Below are 24,085 nucleotides of genomic sequence, written 5' to 3' on the forward strand. Positions count from 1 at the left end.
TTATAATACTTTTTAAACTAAATGATATTTTAATGACATTATAAAATAAAGATAACGGTATGAAAATTACTGCGAAAACAAAAGAAAGTAATCTTGTTGTTTGAAATTAAATAAACAATGAATAAGAACTTTGTGAGCTACATCATAATTCGTACCATAGAAAATATTTTTTTATGCTTGCAATCCATTAGACAGTGACACAATCCAATTTATAGACCTCTCGCTCGGCTCGTTTTTCCGCTTAGCATAATTGTATTAGAAATTGGACTTTATGCTAATGCAACAGAGTTTATTTTTGCAGGGAATTAAATCTGAAGTGCACAATCATGTTTAGGTAGCACATCTCTGATAATAGCTTTATAGATGATTTTTATTTCTTGTCTATGATTTGCACCAAGTCAAAGACAGTGTGACCAGTTAATTGTGACCAGTGAACAGTTAAGGGGCAAGCGACGGGTCTGCCTGCGAAATTCAAATTTTATTTGGTTTTTCGCAATTTGTAAACTAATACGACAAAGTAGGCTTAAAATTAGCTCTAGTATCGACTAATTTGTGAGTTACAATCGATACTAGAGCAAATTTTTTAAACTGGACCCTTTCAAGTAAAGATTTTTATATAAATAGGTGGGGATGATACTGTTATTGTCGCAAATGGAATTACATAAGCCTACTTTGTCGCATCAGTTTACAATTTGTAAAAACCAAATAAAGAATTTTGCGGGCAGACCCAGGATGTACCTATATATTTGCCAGGATGTGGAACGCCCTTCCGGCATCAGTTTTTTTTAATAATTCTTTACTCCTTAGATGTCTTTATCTAAACTGAACCATTGAAAGAACTTATTCGAATGATTTTCCCATTCCTATTATTTTCCCTTGGTCCACTTTTTAATCAGTGATGGTTTACAATTTTTTTTTCATTTGAGTAAATTTTAATACTTCATTTTTCAATTTTATTTTAGACACTTATTTTATTTTAAAATTAATTATTGCAGGTGATTGATTTTTTACAATCTTTGTGCAAATTAGATTTCCCATGTCTGAGATTTCCATTGAACAATCGCGCGCGAAGGTCACGTTTCTAAAGTTACCCGTGATCCTCCGTGATCACTGTAGGTATTTTACTTCTAGGTGCTTAATTTTATATAGTTTGGTAACACTACTTACAAAATATGTCAAAGAGATGGAAAAAAACAATGTGAGTGATAATGTGAAAATATGGAGTGTAAAAGTTGAAATACTGAAGAAAAATATAATTGAATGCATATTAGATAGAGATAGTGTATTTTTCGATCTTTGAAAATTAAATAATGACTCATGTCGAAAAACGTCAGACTCGCCCAGGTAAAGAGTCCATCCACTCAGGGCACTTTATGGTCTCACATTTTGAGGCTGAAGAACAGGATGAATATGATGACCTTGCTGTGCCTATCCCTGAAGAGGAGCAAAATGTTCAGAAGGAATCTGCAATTGCGACTTATATTTTGCCCGTGCCTACCGAGATATTTCAACGGTCTGATAAAGAAGACAGCAAACAACATCAACAACTTTCTATTGAAATCTCGCTTACTAAACTATTCAAATGTATGACTTTGGCGTATCGGTAAGTTCGAATTTAATGTTCTGTATTGCTACATATTTAATACTTAATTAATTTAATCTTAATTTCCAATTTCAAGTCTTGAATTATATGAATATACAACTTGTGTGATAAATAGAGCAATAATAAAAGAATAATCTGTTTCTATGTAACTTTTCAACAAGTAGCTTTTTATACATCACATAAAGTAATAGATTAATCTGACAGTTTTTTAAATCAAAAGCAATAGATTTTCTCAATCAACTTCTAACTTTAATTAAAAATAATAAGTATATCTTGTGGGTATGAGGAACATATTTTCTACGTGGTTTGGACACAAAGATAACAGGAGAGGTCATGAAAGCCTGTGCAAAAGACACAGGTCACATAATGTGATAACTTAGTCAGTAATATTTAGTTATAAACATATTTGTATATAAATTATTTTCATTATCACTGATTCCCCCACTTTATAGCTCTAGTTTCATTAGCAATAATGTTGACTTAATTAAATCTTTTATATCAAAATATTTATTTATAATATTACTTCAGTAATTATTTATTGATGACAATTTACTTATCATCTTTTGTTGACCCTGGTTTGAAACTGTTATAATCTGTAATCTGACTTCAAACAAGTTATTTAGTTCGAATTCTGTGTTATTTTGTAAAAGTATATTTGTCATTTTTTTTAATGTTAAGTTCATCAATGATTAAGTTTTATGACACTCATGAAGGCAAAAGTGATGTCCTTACACATGTTAATTTAAATCTTTTGTAGCAATACTCAAGAGACAGATTTTTTTGCTATAGAGAGTTTTCTATGGATAGAATAAAAAAAATTAGTTTCACTAGTCAATAATTTTTGAATATTCTTTTCAATATGTACATGAATTTTCTTTTACTAGTCATACAATTTCAAACACTGATAATAATAGGGTACCCAGTCAGTTTGGTATAAGACCAAACTTTCTTAAAGACAATGTAATCCAAGATTACCTTATGGCAACATGTGGTAAGCAATTAACAATTAAAAAACTGGGCAACTGGCCGGATTTGCACACAAAAGGTGCTTGTTGTATGGCTGTACAAGAATTTTACATCATACTAAAAAATTCAAAGTTTTCAGATTTTTTAAAATTTTGATTACTTTGATGGGTCTTGACAGACAGATAGATGATGAAGTAAGCCAATAAGGGTTCCTTTTTTCTCTAGAGATATGAAACCCTAAAAACTGAGGCATCTATTTCTTAGCTGCATCATTAAGTTTTTTTAAGCCGATAACAGATTAATATTATTCATATTAATACTAAATATTTGTTCTATACATCATATCTAAATAGCTATTAACATATTTATTCATAATAAAGTATGGCTGTTGTTATAAAGATAGTATCAACGTAAGAGCTTTAAGGTAAACCAACAAAATGAAACGAATGTGTACATTATAGGAAGTTTTTTATTATATTGAATGATATAATAAAAAGTTTTAATCTGTCTTGGAGATCCATAACATTTTTATTGTGGTAATTATAATCTTATTTATACTCAAATTATCTAAGCAATTGTATCATATTGCTGTAATAGATAGTATCTTCATATTGTAAGAAAAGTTGAGATAATTACCCTTTGAGCATGTACTTATAGCATAATAATATGTAATTAAATAGCTATATAGTATTACCGTAATACTTTTGCAAATCGGTAAGTTAAAAACCATCATGAAGTTCATTTTAATAGAGAAGCTGCTGAACAGAACTGTACTAGTCATCAAAATGAAATTTTACATGATGGTGAAAAAACTGAGACAACTTTTGCATTTTCAAGATATTTATTATTTAACTAATCCAGTTTTAACCCCCGACCCAAAAATAGGGGTGTTATAAGTTTGATATGTGTATCTGTGTATCTGTATGTGGCATCGTAGCTCCTAAAGTAATGAACCGATTTTAATTTAGTTTTTTTTTGTTTGAAAGGTGGCTTGATCGAGAGTGTTCTTAGCTATCATCCAAGAAAATCGGTTCAGATGTTTGAAAGTTATCAGCTCTTTTCTAGTTACTGTATGTAACCTTCACTTGTCGGGGGTGTAATAAATTTTTTATTTACACTTGTTCAAACAATTTTTTAGACTATTTTTACGCCCTTTGGGTCTGTTCAGAAAAAAAAATAACAGGGATTACTGGATCTGTGGTGAAAAGCAATGGTGCAGTCTAAGATGGAAGCGGGCGTCAGCATACTACCTAATGAAACAGTTTCATTAAAGCTATGATCAGTTTCTGTATGGCATAATAAAATTGCTTGGTGGTACAGTTTTGTGTTGCATATTTCTAGCCATGACTGAAGTCATCCCCCAGACAAGACTGAGATGTGTAGTCCACAGTTCTGTTCGGCAGTTCCTCAATCATAATAGTACCTATAGTCAATACTATTATAAATATATTCTTGATTAATTTAACATATAAGTAAAACTGGTTTATTCTGTTCTTATGTAAACCACATACATATACCCGTCTGAATATTTAGAGCGGTAGGAATTGAAGATAAGATAGAGTCAGACTTCTTTCTTATCAAATTGTTATTTATAATGTGCTTAATATCACCTATTGATAGCAACATAGATAACCAGTGTACTACTTGCTTGTTCAAACACATTGTCTCCCACAGTACAGTCTCGACTCTCCAGCTGTACTTTTACACAAAAAAAAATTTTTTTTTCTATATTTTATAATGGATAAATTAAATCAATTCAAAGCAAAAATGTTTCTTACAAGTTCAAGAACTTTTATAGTCAATTTAATTACAAAAGTGCTTTTAGCAAATATTAATTTGTGACAGTGAAATTTGAAAAAGTATGGTAAGTGTGCTAATTTACTATAACCTGTATTGTATTTTTTATTTATCAGACAAAAACTAACATCTCCAAAATGGAATCGTTTCAAAGGTATAAAACTCAGGTGGAAGGACAAAATAAGATTGAACAACGTCATATGGAGATGCTGGCACATGCAATGTGAGTTGAATTTTTTTAATCAATACAATCTCAATACATTTCTGTAATATACTGCTAATATTTTGATATATTATGTCTTAATAAGACATACCTATATATTTTAATGATTATTCTATCTTGTATATAAAATGAAGTATGTTGTAATGTACCGGTTCTATGATGTCACATGATTCATAAAAGATTTATTTGATTTAATGCACTGAATGCTCAGATTGTTTACACTAATGATATTGTTGGTACATTGCAATGGTAAATATGCATATAATTATGCTGAGCGCATATTTATCAGTATCCTATCTAGACATTGTGAATTGTTTTTATTTTATTATACAGGTGATTAATTTTGTTTTATTTCTAACATAGGGCCAGCATATACAGTTAGTATGCAGAAAAGTTTCGTCTTCTTGAGTACAACTCACTTTATACATAAAGTAAAAATCAATATACTCATATTAAAACAAAGAGTAAGCGCGGCGCGCTTGGTTGAGCCTAAGTTCGCCACGCGCCGTGGCCGTAATGCCGAAGTAATAAAGAATAAAGCTTAGTTGAATTGTAATCAAGAGATGTGCCGCGCATCTCCTCTGCCACTGCGTTGTGCTTGCACCTTTTATAAAAGGTGCAAGCGCAACCTTAAAAAACCTTAAGCCTTTATCCTTTTAGCAAGAGGGGGCAAGCTTAGCTGATTTTACCTTAAGATAAAGCCTTATACGGCTAACGGAAAATTTTGCATATATGTATTTAATACTAGATGACGCCCGCGACTTCAGGTTTTTTAAAATCCCATAGGAGTTTTTTGATCGGACAGAAAAACACACTTATATTATAATATTTATAATATTACCTAGTACGGATTATATTTAGTAGTAAGCATGTTTTAAAAATCCTAAAAATTTTCAATATAAAAATGTTTTTGGTTTTATATTAATATAAAACCAAAAACATTTTTTTATTGAAAATTTTTGTTAAAAACAGGTTTTTAATGTGAATTAACATTAAAAACCTGTTTCTTAAAACAGTGCTACAATATTGGGATTTGGTATTTTGTGGAGCCACAGTTATGGGGTCATCCAACTATTTTGATAAAGCCTGATAGTGAGTCTACATTACACAACCGATTAGGAGTTGCGATGAAACCCAATATTGATAACATGACTTATTGATTTTACTTATTGATAATAAGCAGAATTTGATGAATTTGTAGAACATGGTTTTTACTAAAGTTAAAAATTATTGGGACACTTACAATAATGCCAATACTTTTGAGAAACAACTGAAAATGAATATCTCATTTATAATAATTCTAAGTTCAGTACTTATTTATTTTTATTTTTAACATGGTTTGAATCCTCTAAAAAAAAGTAAATATTTGGATTTTGCAAACTAGATGATGTTATACAATAGTAATCCAAATAAAATGCTGTATTACGATAAGATTATTCAAAAAGGATGGTATTAATTAAAGCAGATACTTTAGAAAATATTCCTCTTTTTTACTTTATTTACAAATGTCCCACAGTATGTATATATGAAGTTATGTTTTATTATATTTTTCAGTCATAAAGAAACAAAATACATTAGTGTGCCAATTTGCATCCCCGTTGGATGTGGATACGCACGTCAAACCAGAGGTATGTTCATCAATGAACTGTCATTTAAATGTACATAATATGTATATTATGACCTATCCATATTTTGTTTTGGATAAAACACACAGGCAGTATAGCTATACTCATTTTTCAGACAACAATATTAGAAGGAAAATATTGGAAACGAAGAGCTGAAGCAGTAATAGCAGAATATAAAAAATGGCGCATGTTTCACATTATGAGGCTCCTAGGCAAGGGGGACACCTCCGTCCAAGACTCGGTAAGATTTAGTTCATGTATTTTTGGACTTTATACACTTTTATGGAAGTATTCAAATAGGTCCGGGCAATGACATACATACAATTGCGGTTCGCACTGATTCTAGTCCCGTTTCCCGCCCGGATTTCGCCTCGGTTAGATCGAAGCTTAAAGCCCGGCGCCCACTGGTATAGCACGGCAGGGGATCCTTCAGCACCCCTACATGTAAACGCACTGACGGTTACTGTGCCGACTGCCAAGCCTTAGGTGCGTCGCGATTCATGTCCTTAGGCATGGCGAGGCGTCCGTCCAAACTAATGATGAAGGTGGCGGGCGCCGCGGTCTTGTTCAGCATCATAAAGCGTCCCGGGGGATACCGAGGCGTTCCGAAGGCTGCCAAGACGGCATATCTAAGCTTTCTACAGTTTTTGTACCTACTACGATTACTATCATTGCAGCTTAAATGGCATAAAATTATGGTCTATTATTATTCATTACTTTAAAAAAACCCTTGCCGTGCCATGTCGCTAGTGGGCGCTGGGCCTAATAATAAAATTAGTCTATACTCGAGGCTTTACTTTTGATTGTATCGACGAATATGAAAGCTATAGAACAATTTTCAGATGTCGGACATGGACACGCTGGAGTCCCAGTGCAGCGACTTCGCGGGCACCATGCTCACGGACGAGGACTACCTCAACTTCATGAGTGACACGCTCTTCTCCACCATCACGAGCCACCAACCGTTCGCTTTCCCCGATTGCAGGGAGATCGGTATTGCTATTTACCAGTTACCTACTCCACTATCCACAAACTACTTGATCATATAAAACACTGAAAACTGCTCTTATCTTCTAATGTTGCTTCTTGACTTATACGAAGTTCCTTTTAATTTTAGCAAGAGGTGCAAGCTTAGCTGATTTTATTCAACCAAGCTTAGGTCCTCTGCAGCCAAATCTTGATGATTTTATGGACACATTGGAACCACTCCAAGGTAATTGAAATGAATATAATTTGTACCACATGTTTTAAAATAATTTATAGTGGACTATAGTAAATTACGCAGGGTTTTTTGTTTCGTTCAGATCTTCTATTGACTCCTCGCTTGCCGCCCGTGCCCGAAGAGACGACGATTCCTTCAGAAGATACTTTGTACAGGAGTGCAATGTCAGTAGATTCTTATAACACACAGAACTATATTGCTGGCAATCAAAATACTACAACAGTCACAATGCCTACCAGTCAGATGACTATTCATGGTATTTGCGCTAATTTAATTAAAATAAAGGTTATCAATGAGGGCATGAGTTCATATAAGGTGTCTTTCAGGTACTAGTAATAACACTCAAATAATGACGATGGCCGAGCAGTCTAAAAATGAGCAACTGCGGATGTACGACAGTAATCGTCTGTTCACTCAGACGGAGCTGTCCAATAATATGCTGGGCACGCAGGAGTTGTTGCCGTCGTACCCGCAAAATGCCTACGAGCAACAAACGGCGCAGGCCGAGCAGCTTCACGGCGCCGTGTACGCGGGCAAGGCGCCGCGCATGCAGTACGTCAACACGCAAAATAAAATAATCACTCCACAGGAAACATATTCTAAGTATAGCACCGGTTGGTATTTTTTTTCCTGTTAACGCACAGTTTAAAGTACTAGACAGGTTGCGCTATTTGGCATGTAGATACCTATTATGATGTAGAACACGGTAGAGAAAGGATTTTTAAAAATTCCATTCCCAATAAGGGGGTAAAATAGGGGTTGGAAAGTGTAGTCCACGCGGACTAAGACGCGGGCATAAGCCAGCATCCTAATTATATAAATGCGAGAGTTTCTAAGTTTATTACTCCCGCACGTCACGATAATTGAACCGATTGGCTGATTTTTGAATGGAGATGACTTTTACCCTGACGCCTGCTTACTATACACATAGGTTACTTTTATCCCAGAAAATCTCAGACGTTCCTTGGGATTTTTAAAAAGCCTGTATCCACGCTAATTCTTGGGCATCATCTAGTACCTACTATATAAATACACAAGTGTGTCCGCCAATTACTTTTTAAGGCTCTAATGATGAATCTTGACCACCTAGATATGGGTAAAATATCTCTTATTTCCATAAAACTTTTGAAGACAAACCCTAGTGTTTTGTAAACAACTGCTCTTATTAACATCGGTGGTTTTCCTCAGCGCTTCCCCCCTCGCAGACCGCGCCTGAAACGGTTTCCCTGCTGCAACAGCCTCTACAGAATTCAAAGTATGCAGTGGTGATCCAAGGACGGAGTGGGTACAGTCGGGAGAAACCTCGATCTCGACTGAGCCATTACTCGAATCAGTTGCCGGGCAACCATTATCAGAATTACTCGCAGCCCATACAGAGTCCCGGCCATGTGTCGCAGCAGAGCTTCGACGGGCGATCGGTGGTGCGTCAGTCGTCGCCCCAACTGCAGTACTTGCAGACAAGCCCTGTCGAGTATAAAGCGAAGTCCTCACCGACCACCGTGCGCTCGTTCAAACTGCCCTCGCCACCGCTGGTCCCTGTCACATCGCAACAGGTATAACGATCAAGATGATAAGTTTTCATTTGAGTAAAGGCCGAATATAGATAGTAAAGCAAAAAATTTAGCACCCTTCAGAGGTCAGATTATATTATACAGGGTGTAAGGGACGTACTAACGAAAAATGAAAACCAGTGATTCAGTACATGATTCTGAGTTTGTCAGCGTTGGAATTTTGCATGGGTCATTTCGTTATTTTACGACATATTTTTTTTTTGCATTCCTTTAACTAATTATAACATTTTATTTATTTACATAATCAAATATAAACATTTTACACCTTAGTAGATGAAAACTGAGACTGGTAGGTATTTGCAATTTGCAGCCCAAATAACCTGTAGACCTATTTGTATGTAATTACCTATGTAATCCATCCCAACTTGTTTTACAATAAAATTAATAAAATTACGTTACACAAAACAGCAATGTAAATCTAAACTTCTATAAGCGCGCGATCAACTTTTATCAAAAGTTCAAGGAGCGCCATGTCAACTACCTACAATTCGCTTTGGCGGACGATAGCGGGTGTTGATTGCGGAACGTTGTCGTCGTATTGCTTGCTATACATTGCGTGCTCAAAAATTACAACATTACATCGGTAACCGATCATTTATTTGTGATTTCATTAATAGGATGCAACCTATTCACGAAATCTTCGATGACCTTTACAAGACTATTTCTATTAGAATATAGGGTGTCCAAATAAAACCAGTTTTTTTATCACGTAAAAACTTGATGTGTCTGCTCGCTTTAATGTACGTAGATCGTGGCCCTAACTTGCTAATCTTTTTGAACGTCGGGTAGCAGGTGCAGGTGTCGGTGGGGGTTGTAAACGTAGCGAGCGGCGTGGGCGGCGTGAGCGCGGGTAGCGCGGCCGTGCGTAAGCTGGAGCAGTACCGCTCGCACAGCTTGCCGCTGGGCGCGCAGCTCGGCGCGGACTGGGCCGTGAGCGCGCCCACGCCCACGCACGCGCACGACGCGCCCAGTACGCACTCCGCGCGGGTAAGCGTGTTAACTTAGATAATATTGACCTTAATATTATTAAAAGCTTATTTACTCTAATTTTGAATAGAACTCTGTTACTCAATTAACTCATCAGTTATTTTCTTAGTTATTTTTAAATGCCAAGATCATCTGATGAGATATAGCTTATTTATGGATTTTACTGTTTTTACGCTCTAATGTATATCACAAAACGTTGTAAACACGTGCGCACTGCGTATTGAAAACACACTCTCTGTGCTATTATTAAAATGTACGCCTTAACTGTAATATTCCTCATGGCACACTTGTAACACGAATAACTATTATGAAAAAATGATTGGATTGATACAGGCGCGTGAGACGAATCCTGGGACGTTACGCATTCGGTCGCGGTCGACGTCAGGCGGCGCGGGAGCCGAGGGCGGCTCGGCGGGCGGCGCGGCGAGTGTGCGCCGCCCGCCGCCACTCACCAGCGTGGCGTCCGAGCCCACGCTGCCGCAGGCGAGCGTTATGCTCGCGCAGCTGCTGTCTGCGCAACATTGTTAGTCTCTTCTTTATTTCTTACCTTTATTATCGTTTTCATGTACCTAACAAGCCCTACTTCTTCCTGACCTTATCCCACGCTACGTGAGGTCGGCACAACATGTCTTCTTCTTCCACTCTCTTTTGTTATCCGTCAACGTATCAGCCATCTCTTTTATACGCATATCCTCTTTCACACAATCCATGCACCTTTTCTTTGGTCATCTTCTCCTCTTTTTTTTAATGTAACAAGCCCTATTTTTTTACTCTGATACAAGTTATCCCTTGACTGCTATCTCACTGACGGTAAGTGCTCATGCAGTCTAAAATGAAAGCGGGCTAACTTGGAAGGGATATTAATTATTATGGCCTATAATAATTAATTCGTATGGAAGTTCCAGTGCAACTTATGTGCTTTTTGAGATTAAAGTGATATTGAAATGGGCAGAAAGTGCAGCAAGCTCCGAAAAAACGCTCTGAAAAAAACGTATGTATCGGATCGGATAATGTGGAAAAGCTGTTCTGATGTAATCATTTGTCAAAGCCGCATTATAATCAATTCACAATTAGCATACATTAATACACAATGCATCATAATTGGTTGCAAGTTGATAACATATTAAAGTTGACTTATTATGACGGTACAATTCTTTCCTCATTTTTGGATTTCATAGTAAAACTAGGAATCCTTATAGTTTTGTCCAGTCTGTCTGTGTGTCACAGCCATTTTAACAATAAACTAGAGTTGAAATTCAGCACAGTTATAGCTAGTACCATCACATAATAAAGCTATTTGAAAATTTTGATAATGTTGACATTATCAATTTTTTAATCTTCGTTTCTTAGACCTCATTTACATGAAATTTTATTGTTCTGAGTTTTGATTTTCTTAATCTCCCGATAAAATAATCTGTTTGTATTCCAGCTCAGAGTTTGTACAAGTTGAACAGCAGCTTAGAGGAAGGCGTGGGTGTGAGCGATCCCACGAAGTCCCCGATCCTGAAGGGACAGCCGTCACCCATCGGTAGTGACATCATATCGCCACATCACGTGAGAATTTTTACTACATACTTTATCTTTTCGTTTATTTATTTACAGTAATACCACTTTGATGAGTTAAGCCCGATGTACCTGCGCAGAAAGTTTATTTTTAATGTTGCGAAAATATCTCAGACAATCATAGCGCGCGTCTATCCACTATTGGTTGCCTAAATTATTTTAGTCTATTTTACTCTTTTACTTAAACCAGTCAATTGTTTTGATATTTGTGTACAGCGAAATAAGCAGCTTTTGTTTAGAAATAAATAAAAGTTTTATTGGCTAGTGTATTAAACTAATACCTACTTCTCTTTTTATTGATAAGCATGAAATTGTTTTATCTTGGCGCGCCTCCCTCGCCGCGCCCCTGTCTGGCTAATGAAAGGCCACACAGATTTGACGTCGACTCAACTCGACTCGACTCACAGCAAAGCATGGCAATGTGAGAAAAGTTGTAGAAGAATTTCAAGCATATTGAAAAATTAATAATTAATCTTCATATTAAGCTCATCTATAGAGGTTATAATAGGCATGCGTCCGAGTATAAGCGCGTGTTATCATTTATTTGCTAAATTCTTATCCTAATCACATGGCGCGATATTGACAATTTGTCACATTATTTTCCTTGTCTATCACGCTCCCGACTTGTGCAATTTTTTGTCGCCGATGCCAGACTCCGTCCCCGTGGGCGTTATCTCTGATAATGCCGATGTTAACGATGAAAACGCCTGTTGCTATCTGTATGTCGGTGGGTTTTTGCTATTTACTTGAACAGATTGATAAGATCCCATACATACACGAGAAATGTCACATTAAATTATGAAATGTTTTTTGTTTGGAAGTTGAGTGTTTCCACAGGTCGCTATCGATTACTAAATGTTACTTAAAATAAATTCATAGATCATGAATTTTATGTGTTTTACTTATAAATTGGCAGTATCTATTATAGCAAATTTTTTAGATTGCTGGATTCGAACGCGCGTTTTTTTTTGCCACCTCAATATTTACACTCCAAGCGTCTGTAGTGGCATCTAGTAAGAGATTGTGCAAAGCATTTCGACAGGAGCTTTGAGCTCACACAATTTTATTTAACATGTACATACATACGCAAGTATTTTTATACTTTTTAAGGAGTGTCTAGATATTTCTTTGCAGCATACTCTAGACACTTTAATTAAATATTCCACACCTCAACACTAACCCCGCTGCAAAGGTCAGTTCGACTTAAGCCACAATGTAGAGTATTTGGGTCGGCAGTCGCGCGCGCAGTCGCTGTCGCCGCCGGGCTCGCCGGGTTCGGAGCGCGCGGGCTCGCCGCGGGACGGGCGCGAGGGACGCGAGGCGCGGCGCACGCACCTGCACGCGGAGCAGAAGCGCCGCTACAACATCAAGAACGGCTTCGACACGCTGCAGGCGCTCATCCCGCACCTCAACACTAACCCCGCTGCCAAGGTTACTTTTGATCCCTACTAACTAATCTGCGTGTTCAGTATAACAATATGATATTGAAGAATTCTCGGTATGTATGATATCTACGCGAATGATCGCATGGCGTGCCGCGTCCATGACGCAGCGCAGGCTGGTGAGTAGCACCAACAGTCAACACCCTTCTCAGCACATCGGCTAGTAGGCTGAACAGTTCTCTCTGGAGGTGCTGGGAAGGTGCACTATTCAGATTGATTAGTCAGGGGGTTTTTCTATTGATTTATAACAACAAGTTATAATAACCAATTTAAAAATGGCTGCCATGCAAATTTAAATTTAAAAAGTAGATACTTCTATTATATCTTGTACGATGGCACGGAACCCTTTGTGGGCAAGTCCAGTTCGCACTTGACCGATTTTTTTTCTATATAACTATATAGGCATGCGCTTCACTGCAATCACAACTTAATCGTAGGAAATGATGCACTAAATATGAGCGTAATGCGTATCATATAATCAAAACAGATGTTTCTTTAGTTTAGTGAATCTCTTGAAGGTGTTTGAGATTTTTTTTTCTCCAGATAAGTAAAGCTGCCATGTTACAAAAAGGAGCGGAATACATAAAGCAGTTGAAAGCGGAAAGGAATCAAATCAAAGAAGAAATGGAGAGCCTGCGGCAACAGATTGAATGCTTAAATAATTCCATATCGTAAGTAACTTTATAACTTCTTTACCTACTATTGGACTCGGCGATTTGAGTGTCTGCAAGATTTGTAATAAGTGCATGAAAAGCGGCCCGAAAAATAAAAGCAATGACCTTATTTCAAATTTTTAGACTTATTGCCTAGGTGTTAAGTTATATTTTAGAATAAATAGTTTTGTTTTCAATAAAAAAATTGAACTCTATATAATTCACAAAGAGAAAGGAGCCACCATATTTGCTCTATGTATCAGTTGTCCTGTTTAAAGTACGGTTTACCCTTCAATTAAGGACTTAAATATTTAGCTATAATGTTGTACTCAGCAACTGCCACTCGCTGCTGCCGGCGACGGGCGCGCCGGTATCGCGCGGGCGCGCGGGCCGCCTGCGCGAGATGTTCGCTGCGCACGTGGCCTCGCGCACCGCGCTCAACTGGAAGTATTGGCTCGTATCCTTTGACACATTTTATACGATTGAAATGTCGTTTCATGTGGTTTTTGAAGGCGTTTTAAAAGCATTGACATAATTTTCACGCAACACGACTATACATGCTGGGTGTAACCAGACCGCTAGCAAAAACGAAGACAGGTGATAAGTACCTCTTCCCCCCGGACCTTCAGAAGTAGTGGACGTGTCTCGTTTATTTTATTTTGCTCCAAATAAAGTGAAATTTTAAATAAAATTCAAAAATACAGTGAAATTGTACTAGGAGTGCATAAAACAAGGAGGAATCGTTAACGCATAATACTGGAGAATGGCGGACCACAAGTAAGTCGCCATTATTAGTGCTGCACAATACCAGCTCGTGCGCAAGTTGGCTGGCCCCGCCTTGTCATTTTTCGCCACACCCACTACAGATAGTGACTGACTCTGCCGGTGTATGTATACTACCCTAGTACATTTAAAATGACTACCACATTGGATCGATCGTTTTCGGACTCAGATATTCACGTAACGGGTACCCAATCGGTAATTACACCACCCAACTTCACATCTATGCGGAACAAAAGGAAAAGAGACGAAGATATTGCACAGGAGTTTAACAATTTTAAGGAGGAAGTGAGAAAAATGATCTCAACTCTAATGTCAAGTCAAGAGAATGAATTTAAGAAAAATGCAACTACCCTCAAAGAAATTCAACGAACAAATATCAACATCGAAAATTCGTTGGCATTTCTTTCTGCGCAGAACGAAGAGTTTAAGAAAAAAATAGAAAGCTTAGAAGGACAAATAAAAGAGGACAAAAAGTATATTACGATTTTGGAGAGTAAAATTGAAGAAGTGCAGAGAGATAGCCGTAAAACGAATTTAGAGCTGAAAAACGTACCTAAGAAAAATAATGAAAGTAAAGGGGACTTAATAGACATGGTAATGTGCCTATCCAACAACATTGACTGTAAAATCAATAAATCCGATATTAGAGACATATATAGAATTCGTTCAAAAAAAGAGGGTGTCCAAAATACACCAATTATTGTGGAAACGTCCTCTACCATATTAAAAACCGAGATTCTCAAAATGAGTAAGTCTTTCAATATCAAACACAAATCAAAACTATGTGCCAAGCATTTGGGGTTCCGTACTTCGGAAGACACCCCCATCTTCATTTCCGAGCAGCTTACGTCTAAAGCGGCCCGGCTATACTTTTTGGCGCGCGACCTTGTTAAGACGAAGGCTTATAAATTCTGTTGGACGGCCTACGGCAAAGTATATCTAAGAAAGGATGAGGGATCGCCTATAATACTAATTACGAATGAACCTCAAATCCACAGACTTCAGCAAGAAAAATGACTATATTCAGTCTTTAATAATTTTAGGTTGTCATTGTATATTGATTACGGCTTTTTATATAATTGTACTCGTTTTTTACAGCTTAGTTTACCTTCAGGTGGTGCATTTTACTTTTTCTTTAAACACACCATTGATATAGAATTAGTAGATATCATATTATCACTGATACACATCCAAACACATACACACGCTTGTGACGCAATATACACACTACACACACATTCAACCTCATTGCTTAATGTGATCACTCGTAAAATATACAAATTAGGGATTATAATAATTATTATTCGCTGCACTATGTCAATAACTAAATTTTATTGGGTAATTATCGTTATATCCTCAAGAATCAACTTAATCTACCGCCTTGTATTAAAAATCAGATTCCGCTATGAATTTTAATCCTCTTGTAACTTTGAACGAAATAGACCAGTCTATAGCTTCATTCTCACAACAATGTGATATTGGGGACCTCAACAAAATAAAAACTATTAACAAAAACGACTTAAAATTAGTTTCACAGAATATACGCAGTATTTACTCGAACCTAGATGATCTTCAAATTTCACTAGCTGAATTAAAGTTTCACATAGATATTTTAGTTCTGACGGAATGTCGACTAACGCCGCTAAAAACGGTTCCGTCCCTAACCGATTATAACTCATTCACTACTTCCTACCACCTTAATCAAAACGATGGTGTTGTTATCTTTGCTAGAAATACTCTTTTGGCTAGTACTAAGGAGGTAAAATTAGAGCATGCGTCGTGTTTGCAATTAGAAATTAACGATTATATTATTCTAGGAATTTACCGGTCACCATCAAATACTAATGCTATTAAGTTCATTAATTCACTTAGTGCTCACCTTGATACTATCAAATCACATAAAAATATTATAATTACGGGAGACATAAATATTAATCTCATACCTAAGCACAATGAGTCGAACAATGAATGTAGTAATAGGTTTAATTACCTAAACATGCTCTCTGTTTATGGTCTACTCCCAGGTCATTCACATCCAACTCGAGGTGGTAACTGCCTTGATCATTTTATATTAAAACTGGAAAAAGGGAATGTCTCTCCTTTCATAGCAGTTCTCAACACGTCGATTACTGATCACTGCATGATATTCCTATGCATATCTAAATTATATAGTAAACATAAATGTTCAAAGACAAAGCTTCTCGTAGACTATGACAAAGCTATAAAAATCCTTATGGAACAAAATTTAGAGACATTGCTTTACTCTGAAGATCCTAAATTAGTGGTTGAGGAACTCATAGGTAAATTAACTGAGTCACTGAAAGAGAGCTCGACCGTGATGTACCTCCCTAAAAATAAACGTACTATCAAACCTTGGATGACATCCGGTATCTTACGCTGTATAAGAAATAGGAATAATATGCAGAAAAAGTTAAGGGCCGATCCTGATAATGAAATTTTAAAAATTACCTTTAAACGGTATCGTACCTACTGCAATAACCTGATTAAAAAGTTAAAACGAAATTATGATAGACAGCAATTAGCTCTTTCTGTGATGAATAGCAAGGTACTTTGGAGCAAAATTAAATCTATAGCCAACTTAAACAAAACTAAAAACCAAAGTTTGACCCTATTAAATTTAAAACTCTCTCCAGACAACTCCGTTAATTATGTAAGCAACTACTTTGCCAGTGTGGGAAGGGTACTTGCTGAGGATATTATATTAAACGCCACCCAAACAGTAGACCCCTTAAAATTTGTTGATAGACAATTATCTTCAATAGTTCTTCTGGACACTGATCTACATGAAACTGTGAACATTATTATGAATCTTAAATCGAACAGTGCACCAGGATTGGACAATATTCCAACTAAGTTTCTTAAACTGGCCATACATATAATTGCACCAATAATTTGTCACTTAGCTAATCTCTGTTTCAAGTTAGGTGTATTTCCTTCAATTTTGAAACAGTCCATCGTTACACCAGTATTTAAAAGTGGAGATAGTAAGGATATTAATAATTACAGGCCAATTTCTGTTTTACCATCCATTGCGAAAGTCTTAGAAAAATTAATAAATTCAAGATTAATTAATTATTTGAATAAATTTAATATTCTCTCTAATTCCCAATATGGATTTAGACAAGGAAAATCCACAGAGGATGCAGTAATAGCGCTAACATCACTTATTTCAGAACACTTAGACAAAGGTAAAAAATGTTTAACCGTTTTCCTGGACATAAAAAAAGCATTTGATACTGTTTCTGTGCCTCTGCTTATACGGAAACTTGAAAAAATTGGCATTAGAGATAAAGCACTGTTATTACTCAAAGATTATCTGCATGATAGAACTCAGCGGGTCAAAATCGGGGATTATGTTAGCGATGACTCTAATTTGACATTTGGCGTCCCTCAAGGTAGTGTATTAGGACCAACTCTGTTTCTAATATACATAAATGACTTGTGTAATTTAAAACTTGACGGTGGCCATGTGTTCTCTTATGCAGATGATACTGCTATAGTGTTCTCAAGTACGTCATGGAACTCTGTTAGAAAGATGGTTGAATCAGGCCTTTCAAAAATCTCTCAATGGCTACAGTCTAACCTTTTAACGTTAAATACTGAAAAATCTAATTATATATGTTTTACAATCAATTCAAAAACTCAGCCTAGCAATGATTTCCAAGTTAAGATTCATAAATGTAATAATCTAAGTTCTGTAAACTGTAACTGTCCTGTCCTTAGTAAAGTAAGCACAATCAAATATCTTGGCATAATGTTAGATTGGCGACTCTCGTGGCATCCGCATGTCGAATTTGTAAATGGCAGAATCAGGAAACTTATCTGGATTTTTAAAACTCTGAGGCATGTGACGACGAAAAAATTGTTAACGCAGATTTATGTAACATTGGGTCAATCCATCTTGGGATACTGCATCCCAGTATGGGGTGCAGCTTCAAAAATAAAGTTTCTTGAAGTGGAACGAGGTCAAAGGTCCTTACTGAAAGTAATGTTTTTCAAACCATATAGATTTCCAACTTTAGACCTGTATAGACAAAGTGAATTGCTAACGGTTCGAAAATTGTATATATTATTCTCATTATTGAAAGTGCATAAAAATGTACCTTTTGACACTGACAAACTTAAAAAGACGAGAAGGAACAAGGTTTTATATTCAATTCCAAGTAAAACAAAATTTGCGTCACAGCAATTTAATAGGAAATCGAGTCATCTTTACAACATAGTTAATAATAAATTAAATATTTATCCATTACCATTTCATAATTGCAAAAAAGTTCTTGTTGAGTGGTTGCTTAAATTAAATTATCATGAAACCGAAGATCTGATGCAACAAGTGCATACTTAACAAAAAGTGCACGTACTTTCATGTCCAAAATTTAAATTCACATTTATTTATTTTTAAAGCACTGAGCTTTAAATCCCAAGCACTGTCACGTACCTACACACATCCATGCACACGGTCACACCCACACAAACACCCACCCAAACACACACACGCACGCACGCACACACACACACACACACACACACACACACACGCGCACACACACACACACACACACACACACACACACACACACACACACACACACACATCTTGTATTTAGCAGTAGATTTACTATTTAATTTTATATAACTGTAACTCTAAAATTACCTATTATTGCTTATTTTTTACTCTCATTTGTTTAATAATTAATTTGCTTATTACTTTTAGAAACTACTTATTTATTTCCATTGTAACAGAATATGCTATGGAAGAGCGGGGCCGCCCGCCACAAGTACTAGTTTAATACTAGTCACTTACTGGGACGGTCCCAATTTCTATGTTATATGTAAACTTGTTTTATACCGAAATAAATATTTTTGTATTTTTTGTTTTGTAAGTACTATGATTACTGATAAGATACCATAGTAAAACTACAAATTAAAAAAAACCTGCATTTCTTAAAAGTTCACAATATATTGCAAATTAAACATCTGACTGACGCTAGAGGTCAACGAACGTTCCGTTAATAGGTCACTCAAAGTCAATGCCGCGTCGTAGGTGGGGCATTGACCCGAGTTTTGCACGCTATACCACGCTATACAATGCGGGTTTGAAAAATACTAAATCACTAAAACTACAAATGGTTATTGGCATTGGATTGTGTTAATGTAGTATAATAATAACGCTTATTTTATGCTAGCGTTCTGGTTACATCCTGTATATAAATTATAACGAAAATTCAAAAATCTTGGACGCATATATTAACCGCATTACCACATAGCTGAATTTGTGTGCGTCCAACAAATGTATGCCGGGCGTCTACGTCGCGTTGAAAGTTGCGGTGGTCTTCCAACGAGTCAACTGTGGGTGTGACTCGATGGGGAAAAAAAATCGATAGATTCCCAACGAGTCGCACTGTTACAACGATTGGGTGTGACTTATTATAGGAACCCACCGTCTTAGGGAGAGTACACAGATACGCTTGTCAGATCTAGGTTGTATTGGGACTTTATTACCGTTTACCACACTGTTAGCTTGACGTATCACCTAATGACGTGACTTGTTTTTTGATTGAGAATAATATTAGGTAGCTGTCGCATATTTCACGGTGTAGTCCTTGACTCATTGCATCAGTTCAGCGTGGTGAGCGCAGCGCTGGTGGAGTCGTTCAGCGCGTGCGTGTCGTGCAGCAGCGCGGCAGACCTCGTGCGCACCACGCTGCTGTGGGCCGAGCAGCACTGCTCGCTCGTCGAGATGCGCCCAGGTATGTAGTTTTACAGGTCACTCTGCGTCATGATTTTTTATGACGGCATGAAATGAGATAATCCATACTAATATTATAAATGCGAAAGTGTGTCTGTCTGTCTGCTAGCTTTTCACGGCTCAGTTTAACCGATTTTGATGGGAAGAGAATTAGCTTACATCATACATGCAGGACATAGGCTACTATTAATCCTGGAAAATCGAAGAGTTCCAATGGGATTCTTAAAGGCCCATCCGTTTAAACGATTTATATGAAACTTAGTACAGAGGTAGCTTGCGTCCCGGAAATTGACACAGGCAACTTTTTATACCGGAAGAGCAGAGTTCCTACGGGATTTTTAAAAACCTAAATCCACGCGGAGGAAGTCGCGGATATCATCGAGTAATATAATGAGTAATAAGAGTAGATTAATATTAAGAATAACATCGTTCCTTTCCAGCGGTTTTAAATTCACTAAGGGTACTTTGCACCACGACGGACATACTCACGAGTCCGGAGCGGCTCGCAGACGAGGCGCGCGCCGCGGCCGCGTCCGCCGGGGTCAAGCGTGAGCCTACGTAACGCTGTCTGCCACCGCCCATCGCCTTACATCATACCACCCCATAACCAAGTGATACCACCCCGATACTTCACACATTATCTTGATTCCCCTCAAGAATCATTTCTAATAATAGTGCATTACTGTCCAGGCCGGAAATAGAGCAATTAACTGCTGAGTAATATTGAAAAGACGAGGCGAAGCCGAGAAGCGAGCTGAAGGGATTTTAAACTAAACGAGGCCGTAAATTGCAATTTCGGCCGATACTTGTATCGTACTTTTCTCTCATTTGCGAGGAAACAATAAGTAAATGAATTTAAGAAAAAAGCTACTTCGCAGTTGACTTTTTTTAATGAGGAGGCAATTTCCGAGCAAGTGTGAGAAAAATAAATTGCATCCACCGCGGTTCGAATTTCATTACATTTTTATTTTTATCGATCATGAAAACGGAATCAGAGTGTTACTTAAGCCTTATGCATACAACAGTTTATTGAACCGTACAAAACACTTTGTTCTTACCTTGTTTGAATATACTCGAGCATTGTCTCGACTATCTTGTAAAGCGTGTGTACTTTAATCTCCTTTATCTTGAATGTTTACAAGGTCGCATGTTTCCGTTTTCTATGTGTCCTGACGGTTCGTACTTTGTGTACCATTCAAAACAAATATGCCACTTTAAATGGGTTTTCTGTTTATCTAGTTATAATATATTTTATGGCTTAAAACAGTAAAGAGTTCTAGGGAGTAAAGTAAGAAAAATAATTGCAAGGTGCAAATTTTTCTAGATGTATAAAATACACTAAACGCCGTAACAAAAGTAAAGAAAAAGGTGTCAAAGCATTCGTATTGTGAATATTGTGTTGATTATAATAAAAAGAAATCTTAAGCTGTGTATTCACTAAGAAACAAATTGTTTTTTATGAACACTGGTTAAGAAATAAAACAAATTAATATGGTTCTGAAACAGCTGAAACTGTGGCGGCAATCACTATGGGTAATTTACTATGCTCACTTCAGTTTCGCAACCGATGCTTATGGGTATAGATTTTACCTTGACGGTTGTGTTGTTAAAAATATGTTTTTTTTTTTTAAAGATTATTAGCCATGCTAATCATGACTAATATTCCCCTTTCTCCTCCAACTAAGCGCAAAGCTGTGTTAGGAGTAGGTACGACAATAGTGCAACGGGTGGGTTTTGAACCGCCAACCTTTCGGAATACAGCCCGCTCCTCAATCGTTGAGTTATTGAGGCTAGCTCTGAAGTCATAAGATGGCGAAAACATTTTCCTTTATAATTTTCATTCCATATTTTGTTTTATTTTATTCCATACTTTATTCGCAAGTTGTTTGTCAGTGAATGCATGGCTGTAGCTGCCTGCCCGTTGTGGAGTGGAGCGGAGACCACGTGCTTCGGCCAATTGAGAGATGCCGTGCCAAAATTATCACGTCATCCCTCATCCCTTAATAATCTGATTCGTCTTGTCACATTGTTTAAATTGATCAGAATATTTAGAATTAACAGATATTTATCAGAATTAATAAAATTTCTTTATTAAAGTGAGTTTGATAAAATGGATATTTAACTCATTCGATATCTTTTGGCTGAATAAAAGATATTTATTCATAATAAAAGATATTATTCATTCAGATTTCAATCACCTTCCGATACTAAAAACGAATACTTCGGTGTTCAGATCGTGATTTAGATGTTGCGATAGCAATCACGCTCTTATTAGAATTTATATTACCGTTGGTTTGTTTTTTGATTTAATCTCTCTATAATCCTCTACTCGTCGTGACCTGTGTTCCCGCGCAAGTTTTTAGACCTCAATTGTTCGATAAAAATTGGAATATATTGTTTATTTCAAGTTTCAACTCAATCTGCTGACCTCATCCCCGCTCCGCTTTAATGGACAGGCAGTCTTAAAATCGAATATCGGGGTTAAGGGATATAGTTTTATATGATACAGTAAAAATTAAATGAATATTTTCAAGTGCCCTCTGATAAGGTATATTTACTTTGTACCTAAATCAAGTAATACTCAAGTTAAAGAGGCGTTATCACAGTGGCGGTGTAACAGGATTCAGTCCTAACGTAATGTGCAATTTATTGGTGTTCACAACTTTATCTTCTTAGTCAAGTTACGCACAAATCTTTTGATTATGATTTCGACGGGTTTTGGTGGAGCTTAAATATTCCATAGTCCAATTTTAACGTTCTAATGCTATACCACATTTCATTTGTAAATATGACAAGCTCAATTTTATGAACGAATTAACGAATCTTTATTTTGCAATTTTTGGAAATAGTTATGATGTAATATTATAGTAATGTGATTGTAAAAATGTAAATCTAATGAATAAACGTATATCAGTGGCTTAGTATAGTGCCTTTTATACAACTCTTGGTACTAGTTAATATACAACTTGTAATGTTTCTATTCTACCAAAGATTATAATGTTCAACCCGAATCATCACTTGCTAGAGACTTAACGTTCCATGTGATATTGTAGACCTGTTGTACGTACTCGTCAGCTGCGAGCCGTCCCGTTTTTGCACGTGAATACCAATGTAGTCAATAAGCAAAAAGAGAATTTATTTTATCGATTGTCGAAGTCGAGATTTATTTTAGTGTCTTAGCACACGGCAAGATTTTTACGTGAAGTCGAAGCGCGTCAGAGGCAACTACATCTTAGTTCTGTTCTGTTTAACAGTGCAGACACTCGCGATGGAATTCACAGCGCTGTTTAGGTGCGTTCGTAAAACGCGTGATAACCTCGCCGTGTGCAAAGGCCCTTAGAGTTACTGTAAGTATATTTACGAAAGTAAGGTACTTTAAGTAAATATTTTTATATTGTTTGTGTCGTGACGCAAATATTTTTATATAAACTGTATAAATCGGTGCCAACGTAAATCTTGTTGTAATTTGTTATGTAGTGATATAATTTTATGATGAATCGTTGAGTCTGGTAGCGTCGTCAGCACGCGCGCCCGCAAGCGAGCTTTAATGAGTTATTTGCAAATTGTTGTTCTATTGGAAATACAGTTTGGAATGAATTTTATTCAATGTATTGTTTTATTTATATTTTTAAATACATGTCCAATTCCACATTATATCATTGATATTTAAATATAAACCGGCTACACTCAGTAACGTCCATAAGGTTTATTAAAGAAGATCTTATTTACTATCCCGATGGATTCAAGTCGAAACTCTCGAAGATGTAAATCATAACATTTTGCGTTGAAATACTTGCTCGTATAGCCGTTTAATATTCAAATAGGTACAAAATATGAATATATTGTTTCATTAATATTACATACACACATGATCACCAAC

The 24,085-nt window shown here is 36.5% G+C and overlaps 1 protein-coding gene across 3 annotated transcripts; it reads left to right on the top strand.

Moving 5' to 3' along the window:
• Window positions 1-1,154: 1,154 nt before the first annotated feature.
• On the top strand, window positions 1,155-23,806 carry LOC123881180 (MLX-interacting protein). 3 transcript variants are annotated; one of them, XM_045929816.1, is made up of 17 exons: window positions 1,155-1,603; window positions 4,483-4,589; window positions 6,144-6,217; window positions 6,330-6,455; window positions 7,057-7,207; window positions 7,332-7,427; window positions 7,519-7,692; window positions 7,763-8,050; window positions 8,625-8,989; window positions 9,797-9,994; window positions 10,328-10,517; window positions 11,424-11,548; window positions 12,794-12,988; window positions 13,543-13,670; window positions 13,986-14,109; window positions 20,077-20,206; window positions 20,646-23,806. In XM_045929816.1, the coding sequence occupies exons 1-17, from the start codon at window positions 1,311-1,313 to the stop codon at window positions 20,765-20,767; spliced, it is 2,886 nt and encodes a 961-aa protein (XP_045785772.1). In that variant the 5' UTR covers window positions 1,155-1,310; the 3' UTR covers window positions 20,768-23,806. The 3 variants fall into 3 exon arrangements, with proteins under 3 accessions (XP_045785772.1, XP_045785773.1, XP_045785774.1); XM_045929817.1 differs by having other exon boundaries at window positions 9,800-9,994; XM_045929818.1 differs by lacking the exon at window positions 1,155-1,603 and adding an exon at window positions 4,046-4,433 and having other exon boundaries at window positions 4,521-4,589.
• Window positions 23,807-24,085: the final 279 nt, after the last annotated feature.

The sequence above is a fragment of the Maniola jurtina genome, chromosome 3 (assembly GCF_905333055.1).
Source record: "Maniola jurtina chromosome 3, ilManJurt1.1, whole genome shotgun sequence".
NCBI lineage: Eukaryota > Metazoa > Arthropoda > Insecta > Lepidoptera > Nymphalidae > Maniola > Maniola jurtina.

Bases quoted from the DNA above. Each gene is read 5' to 3' on its own strand.
- LOC123881180 (XM_045929816.1), top strand. From the start codon at position 1,311: ATGACTCATGTCGAAAAACGTCAGACTCGCCCAGGTAAAGAGTCCATC. The intron at 6,218-6,329 runs GTATGTTCATCA...CTCATTTTTCAG, and splicing joins ATACGCACGTCAAACCAGAG to ACAACAATATTAGAAGGAAA. The intron at 20,207-20,645 runs GTATGTAGTTTT...GTTCCTTTCCAG, and splicing joins GCTCGTCGAGATGCGCCCAG to CGGTTTTAAATTCACTAAGG.